A 22124-nucleotide genomic window follows, 5' to 3' on the forward strand; every position below is an offset into this window, starting at 1 on the left:
TTAGAACTACTTAAACCTAACTAACCTAAGGACAGCACACAACACCCAGCCATCACGAGGCAGAGAAAATCCCTGACCCCGCCGGGAATCGAACCCGGGAACCCGGGCGTGGGAAGCGAGAACGCTACCGCACGACTGATAACCTGCTATCGCAGCACCAGTAACCGATCTAACAACTGTGCCAGATACTTGTGTTATATACGCAGCGCCGTATTCTGCCTGTTTACATTCCTCTGTATTTGAATACGCATGCCTATACCAGTTTCTTTGGTACTTCAGTGTATAAGTGTTGCTTTTCACCTGGTTGATATGAGCAATTCGGGAGTCACGAGGAAAAGGTGTGGCTTGTTGTCTAGTAGTATAGAAGCTGTTAACCATGAGTAACGATTCGGGAGGTGAGGCTATATTTAGTCCTTGGTTCGATGTGAAGTGGTAGCTATGAGCAGCAACTCAGGCAACAGCGGCTAAGTGATAGTAAGGAGTAATATGATAGTGTTATGGTTAAGTGTTCTCGTAATTTTATTTCATTTTGGGCAGACCAAGTAATATGGGTCGGTACGTGAGCATGTGAAGTAGTGCGAAGTGTTCGGAAAGTGGTATGTTTCAGCATCTTTTTCGTTTGCATGTGGATAATTGATAAAAAGTAATCATGTCGTAGTCAGTGCAACGGGGAGCGAAAGTTTTAATACCACAAGCGGCTAACACGAGCGATGTGTTAAAAATTTTAGGTGCCAAAGTAGATAGGCTACAGGAGAATGGAAGCGATTGGGGCTAGCAAAGGAACAGGCTTGTGTCAAGTTTTCCTGTTATTGTAGGTCGTCCAATTACCATTGGTGTAGAATGAAATTTTCACTTTGCAGCGGAGTGTGCGCTGATATGAAACTTCCTGGCAGATTAAAACTGTGTGCCGGACCGAGACTCGAACTCGGGACCTTTGCCTTTCGCGGGCAAGTGCTTTACCAGAGCCCGTGAAAGGCAAAGGTCCCGAGTTCGAGTCTCGGTCCGGCACACAATTTTAATCTGCCAATAAGTACCATTGGTGTAGTTAAGCCTGTAAATCTTGTGAGGTGTAGGGCGGAACTTAGCAATGGAGTGGACAATATTTTAAGTAGGAGAAGTAAGACAATGACTGGAAGTGGTCAAATGTACAAATTCCTGAAAATAGTAACGAAGTGGATGTTATGAAAAGTAACATGGAAGTATCAGCTGCAATGTCATGTGGAACTGGAGAGTATGAGATAACTGTAGCGACAGAAGGAATCAGTATGGGCTGTACAGAAGTGAACAAGTCTGTGGATAGCAACATGGCTGATTTAAGAGCGGTAGTGTCTGCCCCTTTTGGTGATAATGTGTGTTGTGTTGAGGTCGGAGAGTCTGGGCCAGATGCAAAGAGAAGTGGATGTGCCGGTGGATTTTGCACAGTGTAAATTGGAACTGCAGCTGATGGTATTTGAGATACTACAGGGAATGCACAAGAAATTGTTGATAGTTGTGTTGCAGATGTCGTGACACAGAGGCACAGGCACATATATTTCCTCAGAATCAAGGTGAAAGGAGGAAAAGGAAGAGGAGGCGAGTTTGTAGTGTGGATGGCCAAGTTGCCAGGGCTAAATCTGTTGAAGAGTGGCTGCCAGAGATTCAGAATGTAGCGCGAGCACAAGTACTGTGTCACAACCTCCCAGGGCACGCAGCTGATGTGCGCAGCGAGCTGTTCACAACGCAGCCACAATCTGATGTATCAAGTGGGTGAAGGATGCAATGCGAGCCCCAAGGGAAACGTTCTGACTGAACATCACGCAAAAGTTAACCTTCGACGACAGAAAGCTGATGCCAGTGCAGAGCTGTCGTAAGGTGCTTCTAACGTACGAGAGAAACTAGTTAAACGATATACGGATACATTGAGGCGTAACTCGCGTGGTTAGTGTCACCAGACACCAGAAAGATGTTTCGGCTAAGCCGGAGTTCTAGAAAACCAAGCATTTCGAAGGGAATTCAGTCTGTAATGAGCACTACAGTGGAAGGAACAAGTGAGAGTACTTGTCGAAATGTTGTGGATGATTGTGCTGCTTGCGCTATTCTCGTAAGGATAATTTTGAGAGTATGTTTGCTGGGAAAGGATAAGGGGAAGGACAAAGTTCCGGAACTTGTTGCAAAACCAAGAGTTGAAAAACTACAGGATAGACAGACGACATACCGAGCGTAAGACCTAATGGAGCCAGACCGTGTATTGTTTTTTGTGCGAAATTCTTAAGAACTATTCAAATTTTCTATAGAGAACTCCAGAACTACAGCGTATCTCAAAAAAATGTATGTTTCTGAAAGGTCGGCTGGCAGCTCCACCAGACTCTGGCCGGCACACGGCTACACTACGCAAGTAACAGGCCAGCTTCCGGAGCTTGGCTGGACCGCTTGACTTGTTCGTTCGGACTCGACTTGTAAACAAGAATAAACGTGTTTCAACCTCAAATGTGCTCGATACATGACTGTTGCATATAATAATGAAGAGTTTATATTGGCCGAACTATTGTTTATCTATGTTTAATAGGCGCCAGACATTATGTTCCCGTTTTTAATTTAAAATAAACACCGTATTTCCTTTTTTTGGCTTCTGAGCCATTGCATTTGGTCCTCCTGGCTTCTGAGCCACCGCGCAAGTCTTCCCCCAACAAGACAAATGCCCCTCTGTAAATATCTTACTTTTCCTACGGAATGTCTTTGTGAGCTACTGGTTATTTTGAATTTCCCACGATTTTTCGATATGGGTAAAGTGTACGTGCGTTGCTTGCATTTGCAAATTTCCCCTACACTTTAACTCGAGTCACATGGCCTGTGACTGTTGCGCCATCGCTAACAACATACTAGTTGCGAAATCGGGACAAATATTAAACAGTTTGCATTAGGCTATTGAATTGTCGTGCGATTTTCTCTAGTGCTACAAGGCAGCAGTTGGCGGTAACTCCGTGTGGTGGGTCTCCAGTGGCGGCAATGGCGCGGGTGAGCCACCTTCACTTGAGTTAAGGGGAGTTCCGGGGTGCGCATAAGGGGGAGCGGTGATGATTGTTTCAACTATGATGTCGGGCGGGGGGATTGTTTTAACTTCAAACTCAGTGGGGCAATTGTTTACAATTAAAATTTAAAATAGTCCTGATCGCAATCTTGTTAAAATATTTTTTATTGGAGTGAGTGACCGGTTTCGACTCTATGAAAGAGTCATCTTCTGACTCCAGAGCGGTGGATGGACACTGCTAGATGAGTGTCCACGGAACTCACCTAGCAGTGTCCATCCACCGTTCTGGAGTCAGAAGATGACTCTTTCATAGAGTCGAAACCGGTCACTCACTCCAATAAAAAAATATTTTAACAAGACTACGATCAAGACTGTTTTAAATTTTAATTTTAACAAATTTTAAGATCTCTGACTATGTTTTCAAAAATTTCGACAATTGTTCAAATTTTGGTCAGCTGGGTCAGCAACATTTTTAAACTCTAGGCAAGACAGTTCCTGATATTTTAATTGAATTCAGTTCAAAATAATTTTATATAATACGGTGCACAGTGGTATATGTGTGACCTATTGGCCAATTTAAATCTCCCACAGTTTTTGGAATTTCCTGTCACTTTATACCTAGGGCTATTGGCGTATGTAAAAGGTGGGAGAAACTTGGCAACAATGCACTCTTGCTCCTCCTCTGCTAGCTACACCACTAGTGATAACCCTGTTCCACTAAATAGTAGCCCATTAGTGCTGGAGAACTGGCCTGGTGTAGTGGTAATAAATTCTATAGACAGGCCTTTCGTATGAATCAACGTATTTACAGGATGGCCCACAAGAAGTAGTACATTTTGATTTAGTTATTATGAGCTTTAGCATATATTTAAGCCAAGTTCACTTGTAGATAACTCTTCTACATACATTGCCATTATTGGAAAGCCAAACACAAGTTTATTTCTGAAAAGGAACATCACACAGACGGCTTCCATCATGGCGAGTCATTACCGAAGACGTTGGAGGAAGTTGCTCGTTGCATTCTACATCATTTTTTGAGAAATGGCTTGTATCCCTTCCAGTACTGTGGCTTTCAGCTAATCAGTATTGTAGATCCTCGTAAAAAAATAAATAAATAAATAAATAAATAAAAACAACTTGGACCTAAATTCCTCAAATGACTACAAGTGTAAGAATTTAATCTGTATAAATGTTTTGAATAGGGTTACTTAGTGAAAACTTGCATTACGATTTGTAATAACCTTGCTTGGTATTTTATCCCATCCTTTTAAGACATTTTCAGCTATTTAAATATTATTCGTGGTGCACAGCTGTGCTACGGACGAACGAGCCGCTGCCGCGGCGCATTCAAACTGCATTAAATGAAACCGATCTTACTGCAAAAAAGCGGGCAGGTAATAGTGAACTAAAATTATTTCTTTCAGCTTTCGGGATTGCAGGGCAGAGCAGCAGATTTTATGATGTGTTTTACAGGTGGCCGCGGGCTGCGGATGATATATTATTAACAGTGCGAAAGATAATTTACCTTCATGACATAAAAGAAATCTCCCTGGGCAAGTGCTCAACCATCTGAGCTACCCAAGCACGACTCACACCCCGTCCTCACAGCTTTACTTCTGCCATTACCTCGTCTCCTACCTTCAAAATTTTGCAGAAGCTCTCCTGCGAACCTTTCAGAAGTAGCATTCCTGAAAGAAAGGATATTGCGGAGACATGGCTTAGCCACAGCCTGGGGGATGTTTCCAGAATGAGATTTTCACTCTGCAGCAGAGTGTGCGCTGATATGAAACTTTCCGGCAGGTCAAAACTGTGTGCCGGACCGAGGCTCCAACTTAGGAGCTTTGTCTTTCGCAGGCAAGTGCTCTACCATCTGAGCTACCCAAGCACGACTCACGCCCTGTTCTCACAGCTTAACTCCTGCCAGTACCTCGTCTCCTACCTTCCAAACTTTACAGAAGCTCTCCTGCGAACCTTGCAGAACTAGCACTGCTTGGGGCGCTCAGATGGTAGAGCACTTGCCCGCGAAAGGCAAAGGTCCCGAGTTCGAGTCTCGGTCCGACACACAGTTTTGATCTGCCAGGAAGTTTCATATCAGCGCACACTCCGCTGCAGAGTGAGAATCTCATTCTGACTGCTAATGTTGTATGGGAAATTATGAGTTTCTTTTTGCTACTCATCTGTTTTAACGCCCATTTTTCTACATTTGGAGCTAGGTACCATGCGTCACATCAACGAGAACTCTTGTCGAGGTCATCTTGTATCCTCCTACATTCACTCAGCTTCGAGACCTTCCCGTACATCACAGTATCATCAGCACACGAATGGGTGCCGTCTGCTAGACAGTCTTCTGCTGACGGCTGTGGATAAATGTGGTGACGTGCGCATGCGCAGGTGCCGGCGACGCCGTACCCGCGCTTAGGCCGGCAGGAGGCGGGCGGCCGCGGTTACGGCGACGGCCGCGGGCAGCGCTGGGAGCGGCCGCTCAGCTACTCCATCGTGGACGCGGACGCGCAGCCCGAGGCCGACCGCCGGCGCGAGTTCCCGCCGTCGCCGCCAGAGGCGCGCTACGGCCGCCTGCCCGCGCCCCCGCCGCCCCCCTACTACCAGCAGAGGCCAGGGCCGGACTACTACTCCTACTCGAGCAGGCCAGACGTGGACTACTCCGGCAGGAGGCCCGACCTGGACTACTCCGCCAGGCGGCCCGACCTGGACTACTCTGCCAGGAGGCCGGAGCTAGACTACTCCGCCAGGAGGCCAGAGCTAGACTACTCCGGCAGGAGGCCGGAGTTGGCCTACTCTGGGAGGCCAGAGACAGAGGGTCGGCGGACGCTGCCTCTGTCACCCGTACCGGACCACAGACGCCCCGGCGCCCCCTACCGTGGTCCACAGGTAGGGATCTCACTGCATTTAAGCTGTCTCGTATTTTACGTTATGTGAATTCTGTGCACATTCTCGTTCCTTGGGAAAGATGAGTAGAAATCCTTCAACAAAGCACAAGTCTCTGAATCTAACTGACAAAAGGACAAAATACAAAACCGCAGTGAATGAAGCAGGCAAAAGGAAATGCAGACATCTAAAAAATGAAACTGACAGGAGGTGTAAAATGACATAACAGGGACGTCTATGCAAACAATGTGACTCTTTACAAGGGGAAAATAAATAAGGCCGATAGGGAAATTAAAGAAATCTTTGGAGAAACGAGAAACAGGTCTCTGAATATCAAGAGATTAGATGGCAAGCCAGTTCTGAAAAAAGAAGGGAAAGATGAAAGGTGGAGCTATGTATTAGCTCCACCATGCCAAAAAAAAAAAAGGTTCAAATGGCTCTGAGCACTATGGGACTTAACATCTGAGGTCATCAGTCCCCTAGACCTAGAACCACTTAAACCTAACTAACCTAAGGACATCACATACATCCATGCCCAAGGCAGGATTCATACCTGTGACTGTAGCAGTGGCGCCGTTCCGGACTGACGTGCCTAGACCCGCTCAGCCACAGTGGCTGGCTCCACCATGTCACTTGGATGCAGTACGGAAGGGCCTGGGGTCAACACATCTGTCTCTCTCTGCTGCTGTCAGCTTCCTATCTGACCGCAACTACTTCTCCTTCAAGAAGCTCCTCGACTGGCTTTCACGAGGCTGAGTGGATGCCGTTCTGGTCTTCTGATCACTGAGATATACCCAGCAGTCCTGAGAATCAAACCCAGATCCTCTGTATGGCAGCCACCTGTGCTGACCACTCAGCTATGGAGGCAGACAATAATACTATACAACGAGAAAAGGAAGTAAGTGAAGATGATGTAGGAGACAATATGATATTGCGAGAATAACTTGGCACACACTAAAAGACCTAAGTCGACACAAGTCCCCTGAGAAGACAACTCCTCAAAATTATTCAGATTCTCAGGAGAGCAAGCCATGAAAAAATTATTCCACCTGGTTTCTAGGATTCATAAGACTCGTGAAATACCTTTAGTCTTCAAGGCGAACGTGAATACTATTGAATCAACAGTACAATCGGTATGCATGCGTACCTAATAGGTACCAAAACGCTGTGCATAAAAACTGAATTTTCCAGTGCTTAAACCTCAGGTTCTATTGATGATAAAAAGGTAGGATAAAGTTTTCTTGGGAATTCCTTGCGCTAGGGACCATTTGTCTATCCAACAGAAGGATCGTCTTAATGTCACTATCCTACACAACAGGGTCAAAGTACGAATAAGACACACTCCCTCCTGCAGAAAATCGGTTCGTTCTTTTTGTATTTATCTGCGTGGAGCTTGATGGGAGCCATGGAGGCACCATTAGTTCCTGGGGTGGAGTATCCTCAGAAAACCCCACATTTTTACTATGTTTTCGCCGTCACCAGCGGATCAAACGCCAACCAAGGTTTCCAAGATGGCTGTGCACAGAAAATGGCTGAAACTTTTACGATGTACTCCTAAGATCCTGACCTCGAACAATCTTGAAGATTTTCTTCATATATTTATCCATTTCTGGGATACAGAGATTCAAAGTTTCGCTGCATATACACGAAAGATACGCACGTAAAATACGGTGTGAGGCGAAAATATAGTTCATAAAGTGAGATAGCATTGAGAAATATGCTGCAAAATGTATCCGCCATCATCTGGGAACCCCATTATGCAAACTGAAGCACATGCTAAATTCTTTTGCACATGAAATCCGATCTGAGATATAAACTTAGTTTTGCGTTATTTCATTGTCACATTAGTAAACTGTCTAAATGTTACTGACCAGTATATTTCTTTTCATATGAGTTACAATCCCCTGCTGCAACAGGAGAAAGAAGGGAGCTAGCGGAAAAATGCTCCTATCAGATCACAAAAGAGGCGAGTATGTTCCTGTTTATTTAAAATTCTCAGACTGAAAAGTGGTGTAGTAGCTACCTCATCCTACCTTCTGAGTGCGTATAAAAATGTTCCCAAAAATGTTGGCATGCGAACATGTTTATGCTGAGAAGAAGACAGTGGCAGTGGGAAAGTAACGGAAAAGTAATAAATGCTCCAACATTGTAGACTGGTTGTGTTACAGAAAGAGCGAAAGAGACAATGGCAGTATGAGAAAAATAGAGGAACACTGTGGTGCTTGGATAAGAGTGAAGGAGGCAATACCACGGTTAGAGGAATAAAGAGAAAGAGGAAGTGGAATTGGTTGAGAGCCAGTGATAATGAGAGACTAATTATATGATAATGACAATGAGGAAAAGATAGAGAGAGTGTGAGTGTGAGTGACAGTGAGAAGAGACAGTAACAGTAGGAAGTAAGGAACGAGATACTAGGAGTAAGAGAGAGGAAGAGAGAGACAATGATAGTGAGAGGAGACTGTAGTAGTAGGACAGAACGAATAGGACTGTGGCTGTGACATAGGAGACAATGACAGAAAACACAAAGAGATAATGAGAATGAGTGAGAAAGAGCAACTGGGAGTGGATGGGTATGAGTGACTTACAGTGATCAGTTAATGGGTGTGAATGAGTTACTGTTAGTCTGAGGTAAGCTGCATGTTAAAAAAAGCGGGAATATGTTCGCATGACAAAATTTATCGGAAAATTTTTAAAGATGCTCAGGAAGGTAGAATGAGGCAGCTGCTACCCCACTTTTCAGTCAAAGTCTTTTTTAAATAAACAGGAACACATTCACATTATTTTTTTTTGTGATCCGATAGGTGCATTTTTCTGCTGATAACTCATACTTGCAGAACAGTGACATCAGTTATTAAGAGAAGAATGAAAAACCTGGTAAAAGCCAACTTTGGGGAAGATCAGTTTGGGTTCCACTGAAATGTAGGCACACATGATGCCATACAGGCCCTTCAACGTATCTCAAAATTTGATTCAAGGAAGCAAACCCACCATTATAGAGTTTATAGACTTAGAGAAATTTTTTCACTGGCGTTGACTGGAATAAATTCTTCTAAATTATGAAGATAACAGATTTGAAACACACAGAGCTACAAGTAAACTCATACTTGTACAAATAGCAGGCTCCAGTTCTAACGAGAGTTGAAGGACATGAAATGGGAGGAATAGTTCAAAGGGGAGTGAGACAAAGATGCAGCCTATTCCAGACATTAGTAAATTGGAACACTGCGCAGCAAGTAGAGAAAGCCAAGAAGAAATGTGGAAGGGGTATTAACATTTAGGAAGAAGTAGTGAGACCTTTGATGTTTGCTGACACTGAGTTTCTCTAAAAGGCAGCAATGGACTGAAAAGAAGAGCTCGACAGAATGGGTAGTGTCTTGAACATACACTTCCTTACAAGACATGGTCGTTTGTCAGTGTAACTTCATACACATACTACATACCTATCGCCAAGGATCCAGTCAGGCAAGTCAACCACCGAAAGGGTGAATCGCCCTATTGTACACCAATTGGCAGGTATATACACTACTGGCCATTAAAATTGCTACACCAAGAAGAAATGCAGATGGTAAATGGACAAATATATTATACAAGAACTGACATGTGATTACATTTTCACGCAATTTGGGTGCATATATCCATAGAAATCAGTACTCAGAACAACCACCTCTGGCTGTAATAACGGCCTTGATACGCCTGGGCATTGAGTCAAACAGAGCTTGGATGGCGTGTACAGGTACAGCTGCCCATGCAGCTTCAACACGATACCACAGTTCATCAAGAGTAGTGACTGGCGTATTGTGAGAAGCCAGTTGCTCGGCCGCCATTGACCAGACGTTTTCAATTGGTGAGAGATCTGAAGAATGTGCTGGCCAGAGCAGCAATCGAACATTTTCTGTATCCAGGAAGGCCCGTACAGGACCTGCCACATGCGTCATGCATTATCCTGCTGAAATGTAGGGTTTCTCAGGGATCGAATGCAGGTTAGAGCCACGGGTCGTAACACATCTGAAATGTAACGTTCACCGTTCAAAGTACCGTCAATGCGAACAAGAGGTGACCAAGACGTGTAACCAATGGCACCCCATACCATCATGCAGGGTGATACGCCAGTATGGCGATGAATACACGCTTCCAATGTGCGTTCACCGCGATGTCGCCAAACACGGATGCGACCATCATGATGCTGTAAACAGAACCTGGATTCATCCGAAAAAATAACGTTTTGCCATTCGTGCACCCAGGTTCGCCGTTGAGTAAACCATCGCAGGCGCTCCTGTCTGTGATGCAGCGTCAAGGGTAACCGTAGCCGTGGTCTCCGAGCTGATAGTCCATGCTGCTGCAAACGTCGTCGAACTGTTCGTGCAGATGGTTGTTGTCTTTCAAACGTCCCCATCTGTTGACTCAGGGATCGAGACGTGGCTGCACGATCCGTTACAGCCATGCAGATAAGATGCCTGTCAGCTCGACTGCTAGTGATACAAGGCCGTTGGGATCCAGCACGGCGTTCCGTATTACCCTCCTGAACCCACCGATTCCGTATTCTGCTAACAGTCATTGGATGTCGACCAATGCGAGCAGCAATGTCGCGATACGATGAACCGCAATCGCGATAGGCTACAATCCGACCTTTATCAAAGTCGGAAACGTGGTGGTACGCATTTCTCCTCCTTACACGAGGCATCACAACAACGTTTCACCAGGCAACGCCGGTCAACTGCTGTTTGTGCATGAGAAATCGGTTGGAAACTTTCCTCATGTTGGCACGTTGTAGGTGTCGCCACCGACGCCAACCTTGTGTGAATGTTGTGAAAAGCTAATCATTTGCATATCACTGCAGCTTCTTTCTGTCGGTTAAATTTCGCGTCTGTAGCACGTCATCTTCGTGGTGCAGCAATTTTAATGGCCAGTAGTGTAGTTTTCTTCTGGGCACATCTTTGGAAGTCCTGCCAGGGACGCAGACTGACTTTAGTACGGCTCTGGTCGTGGTGAGTGAGTTTTCTTGTGCTGACGCCATACATTTAACGCTGTTGTAAGCTTTAGGCACTGTGCTATGAGGCTGCGCGTGGTGCCGCAGGGGCAGGCGGCGGTGCCGGCGCCGCTGCTGCCCGACGAGGCGGAGCCGTACCGCGGCTACAACCCGCGCCAGCCGGCGCCCTGGTCCATGCAGATCGGCGCGCGCCTCACCGTCAAGGACGACGGCCGGCGGCTGCCCTTCGGCAGCGGCGGCGGCGGCAACGGCGGCGGCCCGGGGCGGCGCTTCTACGTCAACAGCCAGGCGCCCGGCCCGCACTACGCCGTGCCCCTGCGCTACTCCTGAGCTCCCGTGCTACTCTTGAGCCCCAGTGCTACTCCTGAGTCCCTCCGCTATACCTGAGCCCCTGCACTACTCTTGAGCTCCTGCGCTACTGCTGAGCTCCCATGCTACTCCTGTCCCTCTGCTACACCTGAGCCCCTGCGCTATTCCTGAGCTCCTGTGCTACTCTGGAGCCCCAGTGCTACTCCTGCGCCACCCCCCTGCCATGCCGCCACACACACTGTCAGCCACAGCCACACAGTGTGCAAAACTCCCTCTACAGTTACAGGGACAACAGACTGGAAAATATGCTGGACTCTACAATATTACATTACGAGCCACCCTTGCAAACATTTCTTCTTTTCGAGTGTCAATTTTTGCTTCATCACATTTTTTTATTTTATTTTTTATTTTATTTGTTTTAAGTCAGTAAGCAGTGTAGGTACTGCAAAGTGATCAACAACGGACAGGTGACAAAATCGAAAAGAGTGCTCGTCCATTATTGCTATGGTGTACAGGAACAGGAGCACAGTTACACCTTTAAGGCTATGCAGAGCAGTCTGGAAGAGCATCTTAAAAGCTATGCGATATGTTACTCATCTTTGATACTACATACCCATCTGTACCAGAAACATAAAGTCAGGCTTCCGTCGCGCTCCGATAGTGGACACCACCGAGCTCCAGCAGACACTCCTGTCAACTGAAACAAATGTGTAGCCAAACCATCACGTGAGTCATTGATATCCTACCGAAAGACTCGTACCCGACTGGGAGCCCCGTGACATTATTATCATCATTCTTGGACGGCAACCAACGCCACAGCTGACTGCTGTCATTTCCAATAGTTGCAAAGAAAGCAGTATTTTCGAAATTTTTACAATGTGGCATACATACATTTAACAACATTACACATTCACTGTCTGTATGTGGCCCTAGCATTGTCTTTGTCATTGAAAAATAATTCTGAATTAAATTTTGTGACTGATGTGATACAAAAATTTCGAGTAACATTTAAATGTTAATTCAGTGAACAGCGATGTCTTATTGTACTTCAAACCTAATGTCTAATACATCGTACAACTACAAGCGTTGTTTAACATGTGGCAGAAAGGTCTCAACTTCTCTTTCATAGAACATGTGGGGCAAAGTGGCAAGAGAAAAAAGTCACACTTTATTAGCTGCTTATTTATTTATTTGTCAGTTCGTGTCTTTGGCTTTTCACAAGTATAAATTTAGCGAACATAAAAACTCCAACTCTTGAGTAACAGCCGAAGGCTGGAGTACACATGTGTCAGAGGCTACAGGTTTGTGATGTGAGCAGTCTCTGCAACAGTTAGTTTTCTACTGGCTAATAGTGTTGAAAAAATGTGCACAAAACACAGCCTCCTATTCAAAAGACAATCTTTTATGTAAGTGAGGTCACCAATATTCACTCTTCAAGAATATCGAAATCTTTGATATTAGAAAGATAGATTACTTGGGAATTTATTTATGCCTGCAGTGAGATGCATGCCAGATGATTCAGGGGAGTGAGACTATTCCCTTCTCTCATGTGAGTGTATTGTAACGCTCAAATCTAGCAATGTTTAAGTTAAATGTCTATTATTTAAATCAAATTTGGTTTTCATGTACTTTTGTTGTAGGCACAATAATTCTGCCATGTTTTTTCATAATATTGTGTTTGACAACTTAAAGATGTTTTTATTATGACTTAATAAACAGTATTTTATCTAAATTGAGCTAAATAAATGATAAAATTCAATTCACTCTATCTCGCTGCGTTTTATTGTTCAGTAGTGAATGGCGTTATTATACTTGAGTCTCAACAAATGCAGACGACGTTTAGTCACGTCGTGTGGTTCGGCCTTTGTAACTTGTTGCCTTTTTTGTTGTCAGCTCATCGACCACTAAGCATAGCTAAGAAGGTTCCACTCGCCTGACTCCACTCAAGAAAACGCAAGATAACTCGAGCGCCAGCTCCTCGCCTTCTCTGTCACTGTGAGCCCTGTGGAATACCAGAGGAGTCAGCTAGAAGAATTCATAACACAGTCAGAATACGTTGCTTATTGTGACCACTGATCTCTCATGTCATCTGGTGGCGTTGCAGGTACGTAACGTGCCGAGGAAAGAATATAAATGGAAGAGGAACGGTTGAGCTATCGCTGTAGCAACGATATTTTCCAAGAAAATCTACTCCCCAAAGGCAGGTCGTCATGCCCCAGAGCCTTGGTACTACCATCTCAAAAATGACAAACCTGGTTTCCTGCTCTTGTCCTACAGTCATGAACATTTGTGTAAAATGGTTGAAGGATGGTAAAACCACAAGTAGACGACAATGTGTAGCACATCCACACGTCATGACAAAACGTGAAGGTCGGAGGCATGCACAGTCTGTAAAGCAAGACAGGTGGCGATATGTGGCAAATACGACCAGACAGTTCAGTGTTGATGGTGCCTCAAGTTTTTCTGAGCACAAATTTCAGTGCATGTTGTTGGGTATGGGACTCTACAGCAGATCACCCCTACATATTCCCAAAGCGATTGATGGCAACGCCAGCTACAATTACTGAACACACTGCATTATCTAGATTGGACCATGATTCAATGCGGAAGTGTCATCTGGTCTGTTGTTGTTGTTGTGGTCTTCAGTCCTGAGACTGGTTTGATGCAGCTCTCCATGCTACTCTATCCTGTGCAAGCTTCTTCATCTCTCAGTACCTACTGCAACCTACATCCTTCTGAATCTGCTTAGTGTATCCATCTCTTGGTCTCCCTCCACGATTTTTACCCTCCACGCTGCTCTCAAATGCTAAATTTGTGATCCCTTGATGCCTCAGAACATGTCCTACCAACCGATCCCTTCTTCTAGTCAAGTTGTGCCACAAACTTCTCTTCTCCCCAATCCTATTCAATACCTCCTCATTAGTTACGTGATCTACCCACCTAATCTTCAACATTCTTCTGTAGCACCACATTTCGAATGCTTCTATTCTCTTCTTGTCCAAACTATTTATCGTCCATGTTTCACTTCCATACACGGCTACACTCCATACAAATACTTTCAGAAACGACTTCCTGACACTTAAATATATATTCGATGTTAACAAATTTCTCTTCTTCAGAAACGCTTTCCTTGCCATTGCCAGTCTACATTTTATATCCACCCTACTTCGACCATCATCAGTTATTTTGCTCCCCAAATAGCAAAACTCCTTTACTACTTTAAGTGTCTCATTTCCTAATCTAATTCCCTCAGCATCACCCGACTTAATTCGACTACATTCCATTATCCTCGTTTTGCTTTTGTTGATGTTCATCTTATATCCTCGTTTCAAGACACTGTCCATTCCGTTCAACTGCTCTTCCAAGTCCTTTGCTGTCTCTGACAGAATCACAATGTCATCGGCGAACCTCAAAGTTTTTATTTCTTCTCCTTGGATTTTAATACCTACTCCAAATTTTTCTTTTGTTTCCTTTACTGCTTGCTCAATATACAGATTGAATAACATCGGGGAGAGGCTACAACCCTGTCTCACTCCCTTTCCAACCACTGCTTCCTTTTCATGCCCCTCGACTCTTATAACTGCCATCTGGTTTCTGTAAAAATTGTAAATAGTCTTTCGCTCCCTGTATTTTACCCCTGCCACCTTTAAAATTTGAAAGAGAGTATTCCAGTCAACATTGTCAAAAGCTTTCTCTAAGTCTACAAATGCTAGAAACGTAGGTTTACCTTTCCTTAATCTTTCTTCTAAGATAAGTCGTAGAGTCAGTATTGCCTCACGTGTTCCAACATTTCTACGGAATCCAAACTGATCTTCCCCGAAGTCGGCTGATCTTCCCCGAGGTCGGCTTCTACAAGTTTTTCCATTCGTCTGTAAAAAATTCACGTTAGTATTTTGCAGCTGTGACTTATTAAACTGATAGTTCTGTAATTTTCACATTTGTCAACACCTGCTTTCTTTGGGATTGGAATTATTATATTCTTCTTGAAGTCTGACGGTATTTTGCCTGTCTCATACATCTTGCTCACCAGATGGTAGAGTTTTGTCAGGACTGGCTCTCCCAAGGCCGTCAATAGTTCTAATGGAATGTTGTCTACTCCTGGGGCCTTGTTTCGACTCAGGTCTTTCAGTGCTCTGTCAAACTCTTCACGCAGTATCGTATCTCCCATTTCATCTTCATCTACATCCTCTTCCATTTCCATAATATTGTCGTCAAGTACATCGCCCTTGTATAGACCCTCTATATACTCCTTCCACCTTTCTGCTTTCCCTTCTTTGCTTAGAACTGGGTTTCCATCTGAGCTCTTGATATTCATACAAGTGGCTCTCTTTTCTCCAAAGGTCTCTTTAATTTTCCTGTAGGCAGTATCTATCTTACCCCTAGTGAGATAAGCTTCTACATCCTTACATTTGTGCTCTAGCCATGCCTGCTTAGCCATTTTGCACTTCCTGTCGATCTCATTTTTTAGACGTTTGTATTCCTTTTTGCCTGCTTCATTTACTGCATTTTTATATTTTCTCCTTTCATCAATTAAATTCAATATTTCTTCTGTTACCCAAGGATTTCTACTAGCCCTCGTCTTTTTACCTACTTGATCCTCTGCTGCCTTCACTACTTCATCCCGCAGAGCTACCCATTCTTCTTCTACTGTATTTCTTTGCCCCATTCCTGTCAATTGTTCCCTTATGCTCTCCCTGAAATTCTGTAGAACCTCTGGTTTAGTCAGCTTATCCAGGTCCCATCTCCTTAAATTCCCACCTTTTTGCAGTTTCTTCAGTTTTAATCTACAGTTCATAACCAATAGATTGTGGTCAGAGTCCACATCTGCCCCTGGAAATATCTTACAATTTAAAACCTGGTTCCTAAATCTCTGTCTTACCATTATATAATCTATCTGATACCTTTTAGTATCTCCAGGATTCTTCCATGTATACAACCTTCTTTTATGATTCTTGAACCAAGTGTTAGCTATGATTAAGTTATGCTCTGTGCAAAATTCTACCAGACGGCTTCCTCTTTCATTTCTTACCCCCAACCCATATTCACCTACTATGTTTCCTTCTCTCCCTTTTCCTACGCTCGAATTCCAGTCACCCATGACTATTAAATTTTCGTCTCCCTTCACTACCTGAATAATTTCTTTCATCTCATCATACATTTCTTCAATTTCTTCGTCATCTGAAGAGCTAGTTGGCATATAAACTTGTACTACTGTAGTAGGCTTGAGCTTCGTGTCTATCTTGGCCACAATAATACGTTCACTATGCTGTTTGTAGTAGCTTACCCGCACTCCTATTTTTTTATTCACTACTAAACCTACTCCTGCATTACCCCTATTTGATTTTGTATTTATAACCCTGTATTCACCTGACCAGAAGTCTTGTTCCTCCTGCCGCCGAACTTCACTAATTCCCACTATATCTAACTTTAACCTATCCATTTCCCTTTTTAAATTTTCTAACCTATCTGCCCGATTAAGGGATCTGACATTGCACGCTCCGATCCGTAGAACGCCAGTTTTCTTTCTCCTGATAACGTGTAGTTCTCCTGGACTGAGCAATCACAATTCTTGCTTAAAACATGCAGGCTGGTTGTGGTGGTTTTATGCTGGGCTTCCATGCAACCTCTGGTAGTAATCTAAGGCACCGTGGGAGCTATAGACTAAGTGAACATTATTCATTATTGTGGACTACCTGCAACTCTTCGTGCTTGGTGTCTAATGTGGCAGGATATCTGACCTAGTCACGAGGCCAGAATAGTGTTACAGTGGTTTGAGAAGCAATACAGTGAACTCACGTTGATGTCTTGAATACCAAATGCCCTGATCTGAAACCAATGAAAGACAGTGCAGCTATGTCAGGCGCCAGCTCTGTGCCCACAAGAGACTAGTCTGTAATTTACAGAAATTACACGCCCTGTATGTAGAGCTCTGGAGCCATATACATGCAGACACCTACCAAGGACTCGTCGAATGCATGCCACGCCGAATCGCTGCTGTATTACATTCTGAAGGTGAACCAACACTCTATTAAGTAGGTGACTTAACATTTTGTGTATTACGATTACACTGGTCGCGAACAATAGGAGATTATGGTAAAATAATGCAAACAGTAGAATATTAAAATCTAGACAGCATCCAGTCTGACATGCACCTCAGCTATGAGACCAATCCGAGTGGAAAGTTGAAATGAAAACAGGCATCTTGTGTGAAAGGTTTGAAATCAACATTCAAAGTTAGCTTACAACAAACAAGGCGATGTCTCATAGTATCGTGCCTAAGTATTAAATGATACTGCCTTACATCTCTCCACTAACAGGAACTTCTGCTGCTACTTTTTAGGAAGTGGACAATGAAGTACTCGATTGAGAGCAGTTGTTAGTGAATCACAAACTGTATAGTTTACTAACGAAATTTTCACTCATTTAAAACAATTTAACTACATTGAGTTTTAGCAACATCCCACATGTCACCACACAACATTAGTTGTTTTACGTCGAAACTTTATAAAAGTCAGAATTCATTGCGAATAATTAGCCTGAAAAGCGTTTAGCGAGTGCACCCAAACACTGCTGGCTCAAGTACACACACTGCTTGTACTGAACTCAACTGCCTGCCTGTGTGTGAAGAGCCGCCGGCCGCGGTGGCCTAGCGGTTCTAGGCGCTCAGTCCGGAACCGCGCGGCTGCTACGGTCGCAGGTTCGAATCCTGCCTCGGGCATGGATGTGTGTGACGTCCTTAGGTTAGTTAGGTTTATCTAGTTCTAAGTTCTAGGTGACTAATGACCTCAGAAGTTGAGTCCCATAGTGCTCAGAGCCATTTGAGCCATTTGTGAAGAGCCACAACAATCACGATATCAGTAGCCTTTGGCAGTGGGCAATGATTAGTTTAAAATGTTGGATACAGCTAAACCAGTGGTAGCTGCTGTAATCTGTGATGAAGGTAATCGAGAAACTTACAGTAATATCGCAAAAAAATAAATATATCGACGTGGAAGGACATAGGATCCTCAGAAACAGGTGCAACTGTTCTCTTCCTAACATTTCCATGTAAACCATACAAAATTACTAAGTGCTCCTATGCCAAATACTTCTTCCTGGGTACATGCCACATGATCAGTTAGAATGTCTTCACAATATTTTCTGTTTTATTGTACATGGATGATCAACACAAGATCCAGTTCTTTACTGTGAAACACATTTCACACAGTAACATCCATAACTGCACTTCTTTTTAGGCGTCACACAAAGAATGGGTGTCGTCTTCTTCAGAACACATCATCGAAAGTCCCAACAGACTTTTCTAGCATTCCCAATTACTCGTGCTGTGTTCCAATTTAAGAACTAGACATGGTATGGCCTGGTGCTGGTAGACGGTGTGTATGCATTAGGCCAACGTAAGCCAAGAAATGATAACCAACTACTTCACTGGCTGTGATTTGCTAGGTATGTACTGGTGGCAAATCAGAGCCGACGGGTGCAATTCCGTCTCGTTAGCGGTGTACTGGCCTTTGGGGTCCTCTCCTGGTGTGGACGTCAGCTCGAATGTTCGTTGGTTCAGTAGCGATATGCTGTGTCTGTTGAACGGGTGTATATTCATTGTGTTTAAAAATACTAGAGTATCGAGTGGAATACGGAGACAGCATTACAGCTGATAGTTTTATCATGAACGGGGATGTTTGTAGAACAATACGAACTGCGATTACGAAAACAAATCGAAAAACTTAGAGACTTGGAGGGAAATAAGTAAGCTGTTAGGAAGTAAGCTGCACAAAGTGGAAAGGAAATGTCTTTATAGATATCTTTTCGCCATGAACGACGAAGAGAAACAAAACTGGGAGTAGAGCTGATGAAATCCACAAGCAGACACAGTTTGATTTTAGCAGTATGCACTTCATGCAGGATAAATTCGCTGTAAAAATACAGTGAACACAGGTAAGTGAAAACATTTTATTTTACTTTTGTATATTCCGTTTCCTGAATAAAAGTAATATTAATAAACACTAAAAAAATTGTTACTTACCTCAAGATATTTTATTTTACTTGTCACGTTCTGTAGGATCAAACTGAAGATCAAGTCTCCATGGACAAGCCACAAGTTTAAACAAACACAATAACAAAACAGGAATAGGCTTAATTTTTTAATTTTTCTAGGAGTTCCTCGACAGAATAGAAGGAGTGAGCCACGAGGAAATTCTTCAGTTCAGATTTGAAAGTGCGTCAATTACTACTAAGATTTTTGAATTCTTGTGGTAATTTATTGAAAATGGACGCAGAAGAATACTACACGCCTTTCTACACAAGAGTCAAGGAGCTGCGTTCCAAATTAAAATTGGATTTCTGCTTAGTGTTAACTGAATGAAATCTGCTAACTCTTGGAAATAAGCTGACATTGTTACCAACAAATTAAATTAAAGAAAATATGTACTGAGAGACCAATGTCAGAATTCCCAGAATACTGAACAGGGTCGACAAGAGGATCATGAACTTACACGACATAATGCTCGAATGGCTTATTTATGAGCCAAAACCACCCTTTCTGGATCAGAAGAGGTACCCCAAAATATAATACTACACGTCATAATAGAATGAAAATATGCAAAGTAGACTACTTCTCGTGTTGAACTGTCACTCATTTCACATACTATTCTAATGGTAAATAAAGCAGCATTTACTTTTTGAACAAGATCCTGACATGGGCATACTACGACAGCTTACTATCTTTGTCAACGACTAGAAGCTTGACCTGTTCAGTTTCACTGATCATACACCCATTCTGTGTAATCAAAATGTCAGTTTTTGTTGCACTGCGTGTTGGAAACTGTAAAAACTGAGTCTTGCTGTGATTTAGCATCAATTTATTTTGCACAAGCCACGATCTTATGTCTTGAACTGCATTATGTGATGCACACAAGTGCATTATTTGATGCACACACCATCCTTCGCTACCAAGCAGGTGTCATCAGTAAGCAGAAGTATTTTAGAATTACCTGTAATACTAAAATACATCTCACTTACATAAATAAGAAACAGTTGCGGCCCAAGCGCCGAACCCTGGGGCACTCCCATTTATTTAACTGTGGCCCTTTGGGTCTCCACATTGTAGGAATTCTCAGTAGTGCAGAGAATGACCTTCTGATGCCTGTTCTTAAAGTGAAAGGTAAACTATTTGTGAGCTACTCCCCATGTTCCATAATGGTCCAACTTCTGCAGTAATATTTTGTGATCAATACAATCAAACGCCTTTGTAAAACCAAAGAAGACGTCTAGCGTTCACAACCTTTTAATTAACCCGTGCAGTGTCACAAAGAAAAGGGAATATAGCATTTGTAGTTGTCAAACCACTTCTAAAACCAAGCTGTACAGTTGGCAGCAAATTATGTGAATCGAAATGATCAATTACCCTTGTATAAAGAGAGCCTTTTCAAAAACTTTAGCAAACACCGATCGTATAGAAATATATCTCAAACTACCCACGTTTCCTTTTCTCCTTTTTTATAAAGTGGCTTCACTTATGAGTACTGTACTTTAATCTGTCATAAAACTGACGATTCCGAAAGTAAAAGAGCAGTACTTTAGTATTCTACTAGATACCTCGTCATATCCATGAGAGTCCTTAGTCCTTAGTGATTTAATTATTGACTCAACCTCCCCGTTGTCAGTATAATGAGTATTTCAGACAACAGTCTTGGAAAGCTATTTTCTAATAGAGTTATATGATTCCCTGTAGGAACTAAGCTTCTGCTTAGTTCACCTATTACATCCAGAAACCAATTATTAAATACTGTACATACATCCCTTGAAAAACAGCCTGCTAATCTGTACTCTGGTAAAGGAAGCCTCTGAATTATTACGTTATTTAAGAAGTTCTTTGAAATACCAATGATATCAGAGTCGACATCTGTAAGCACTATAAGTTCACTAACATAATCTCTAATACCTTGCAGCTTTGATGAAATGTCCTAATTCTCTCATTACTTGAATACCTAACCTTTGTTGAAAGTGAGTTCTTTGTTTGGAGATACTTCCTTTAAGCAGGAATACCTACCAGCTGACTTCAGTCGAAAAAAGGTGCAGCTCTAATACCAACTAATACATGAATATTCCCATGAGTGATCCCACCATCCCCCACTACGCTGTCACTTACAAGCTTTGCCAGTCAGTGCCTTCAAGCCTCATGTCAATTGTATTAAGGTGAGGCCGATCGTGACGCCGAAACAGTTGCACGAAATGCACATTTGTGCCACAAGTATGAGTTGTTATCTTTTCCAGATCACCACCTATGCCACATCACCCGTCCATACCGAGGCTATTCCTGTTCCAGCCACAATCACTACATGACTCCCTTTTGTAAAATTTATACGTAATTCCCCTATGTTAATAGTCAGCTGAGTCAACCCTGCACTAAGCTTTACAATGCTGGTGACATGGTACTCACTTCCCAACACTTCATGCAACTACTGTCCACATCTCTGCCATGAGAACTATCTATCCGCAGAACATTCTTTCTATCAGAATTTGCAGCTAATTGGGCTCCCTAACTGCTAAGGTCTACTACATGCTTCCGACACCTACAGCTGCAAGAGATTCCTCTCTCTTGACTCTGACAGTTGGTTAAACATATCGGTAACACGCAAAGTACAACTACCTGAATATCTCTTCTCCTGGCAGCCTTCTTGCCAGTTGGCAGTTCCCATTCCCCAGCGCCCTTCTCCCTCATCGTATCAAGTCCCTCTTTTGCGTTTTGCAATTGCACCTGAAAGTCGCGGATCTTACAATTACGCTCCTGCAATTCCAAGAGAGGATCTGACTAGAATGCGCACTGCCTTCCCCATTGCATCCCCCCCCCCCCCCCCCCGTGAAAGTACTTTGAAAGCCCACACTTCTCACTCATGGTTAAGTTTTTACGGTTACAGTTACAGTTGGGCTTCGAATAAT

General features: G+C 43.4%; 1 protein-coding gene across 1 annotated transcript in view; it reads left to right on the forward strand.

Annotated features, from left to right (window-relative positions):
• LOC124622801 overlaps positions 1 to 11903 on the forward strand; it is a 234137-nt gene extending 222234 nt beyond the window's left edge. Inside the window, exons 3-5 of the mRNA XM_047148593.1 lie at positions 5399 to 5896; positions 10968 to 11109; positions 11851 to 11903. Of these exons, the coding sequence (XP_047004549.1) occupies positions 5399 to 5896; positions 10968 to 11109; positions 11851 to 11903 (693 nt within the window). The remainder of the gene's footprint in view (positions 1 to 5398; positions 5897 to 10967; positions 11110 to 11850) is intronic.
• The last annotated feature ends 10221 nt before the right edge of the window (positions 11904 to 22124 follow it).

Source organism: Schistocerca americana, chromosome 7, assembly GCF_021461395.2.
Source record: "Schistocerca americana isolate TAMUIC-IGC-003095 chromosome 7, iqSchAmer2.1, whole genome shotgun sequence".
NCBI classification, from domain to species: Eukaryota; Metazoa; Arthropoda; class Insecta; order Orthoptera; family Acrididae; genus Schistocerca; species Schistocerca americana.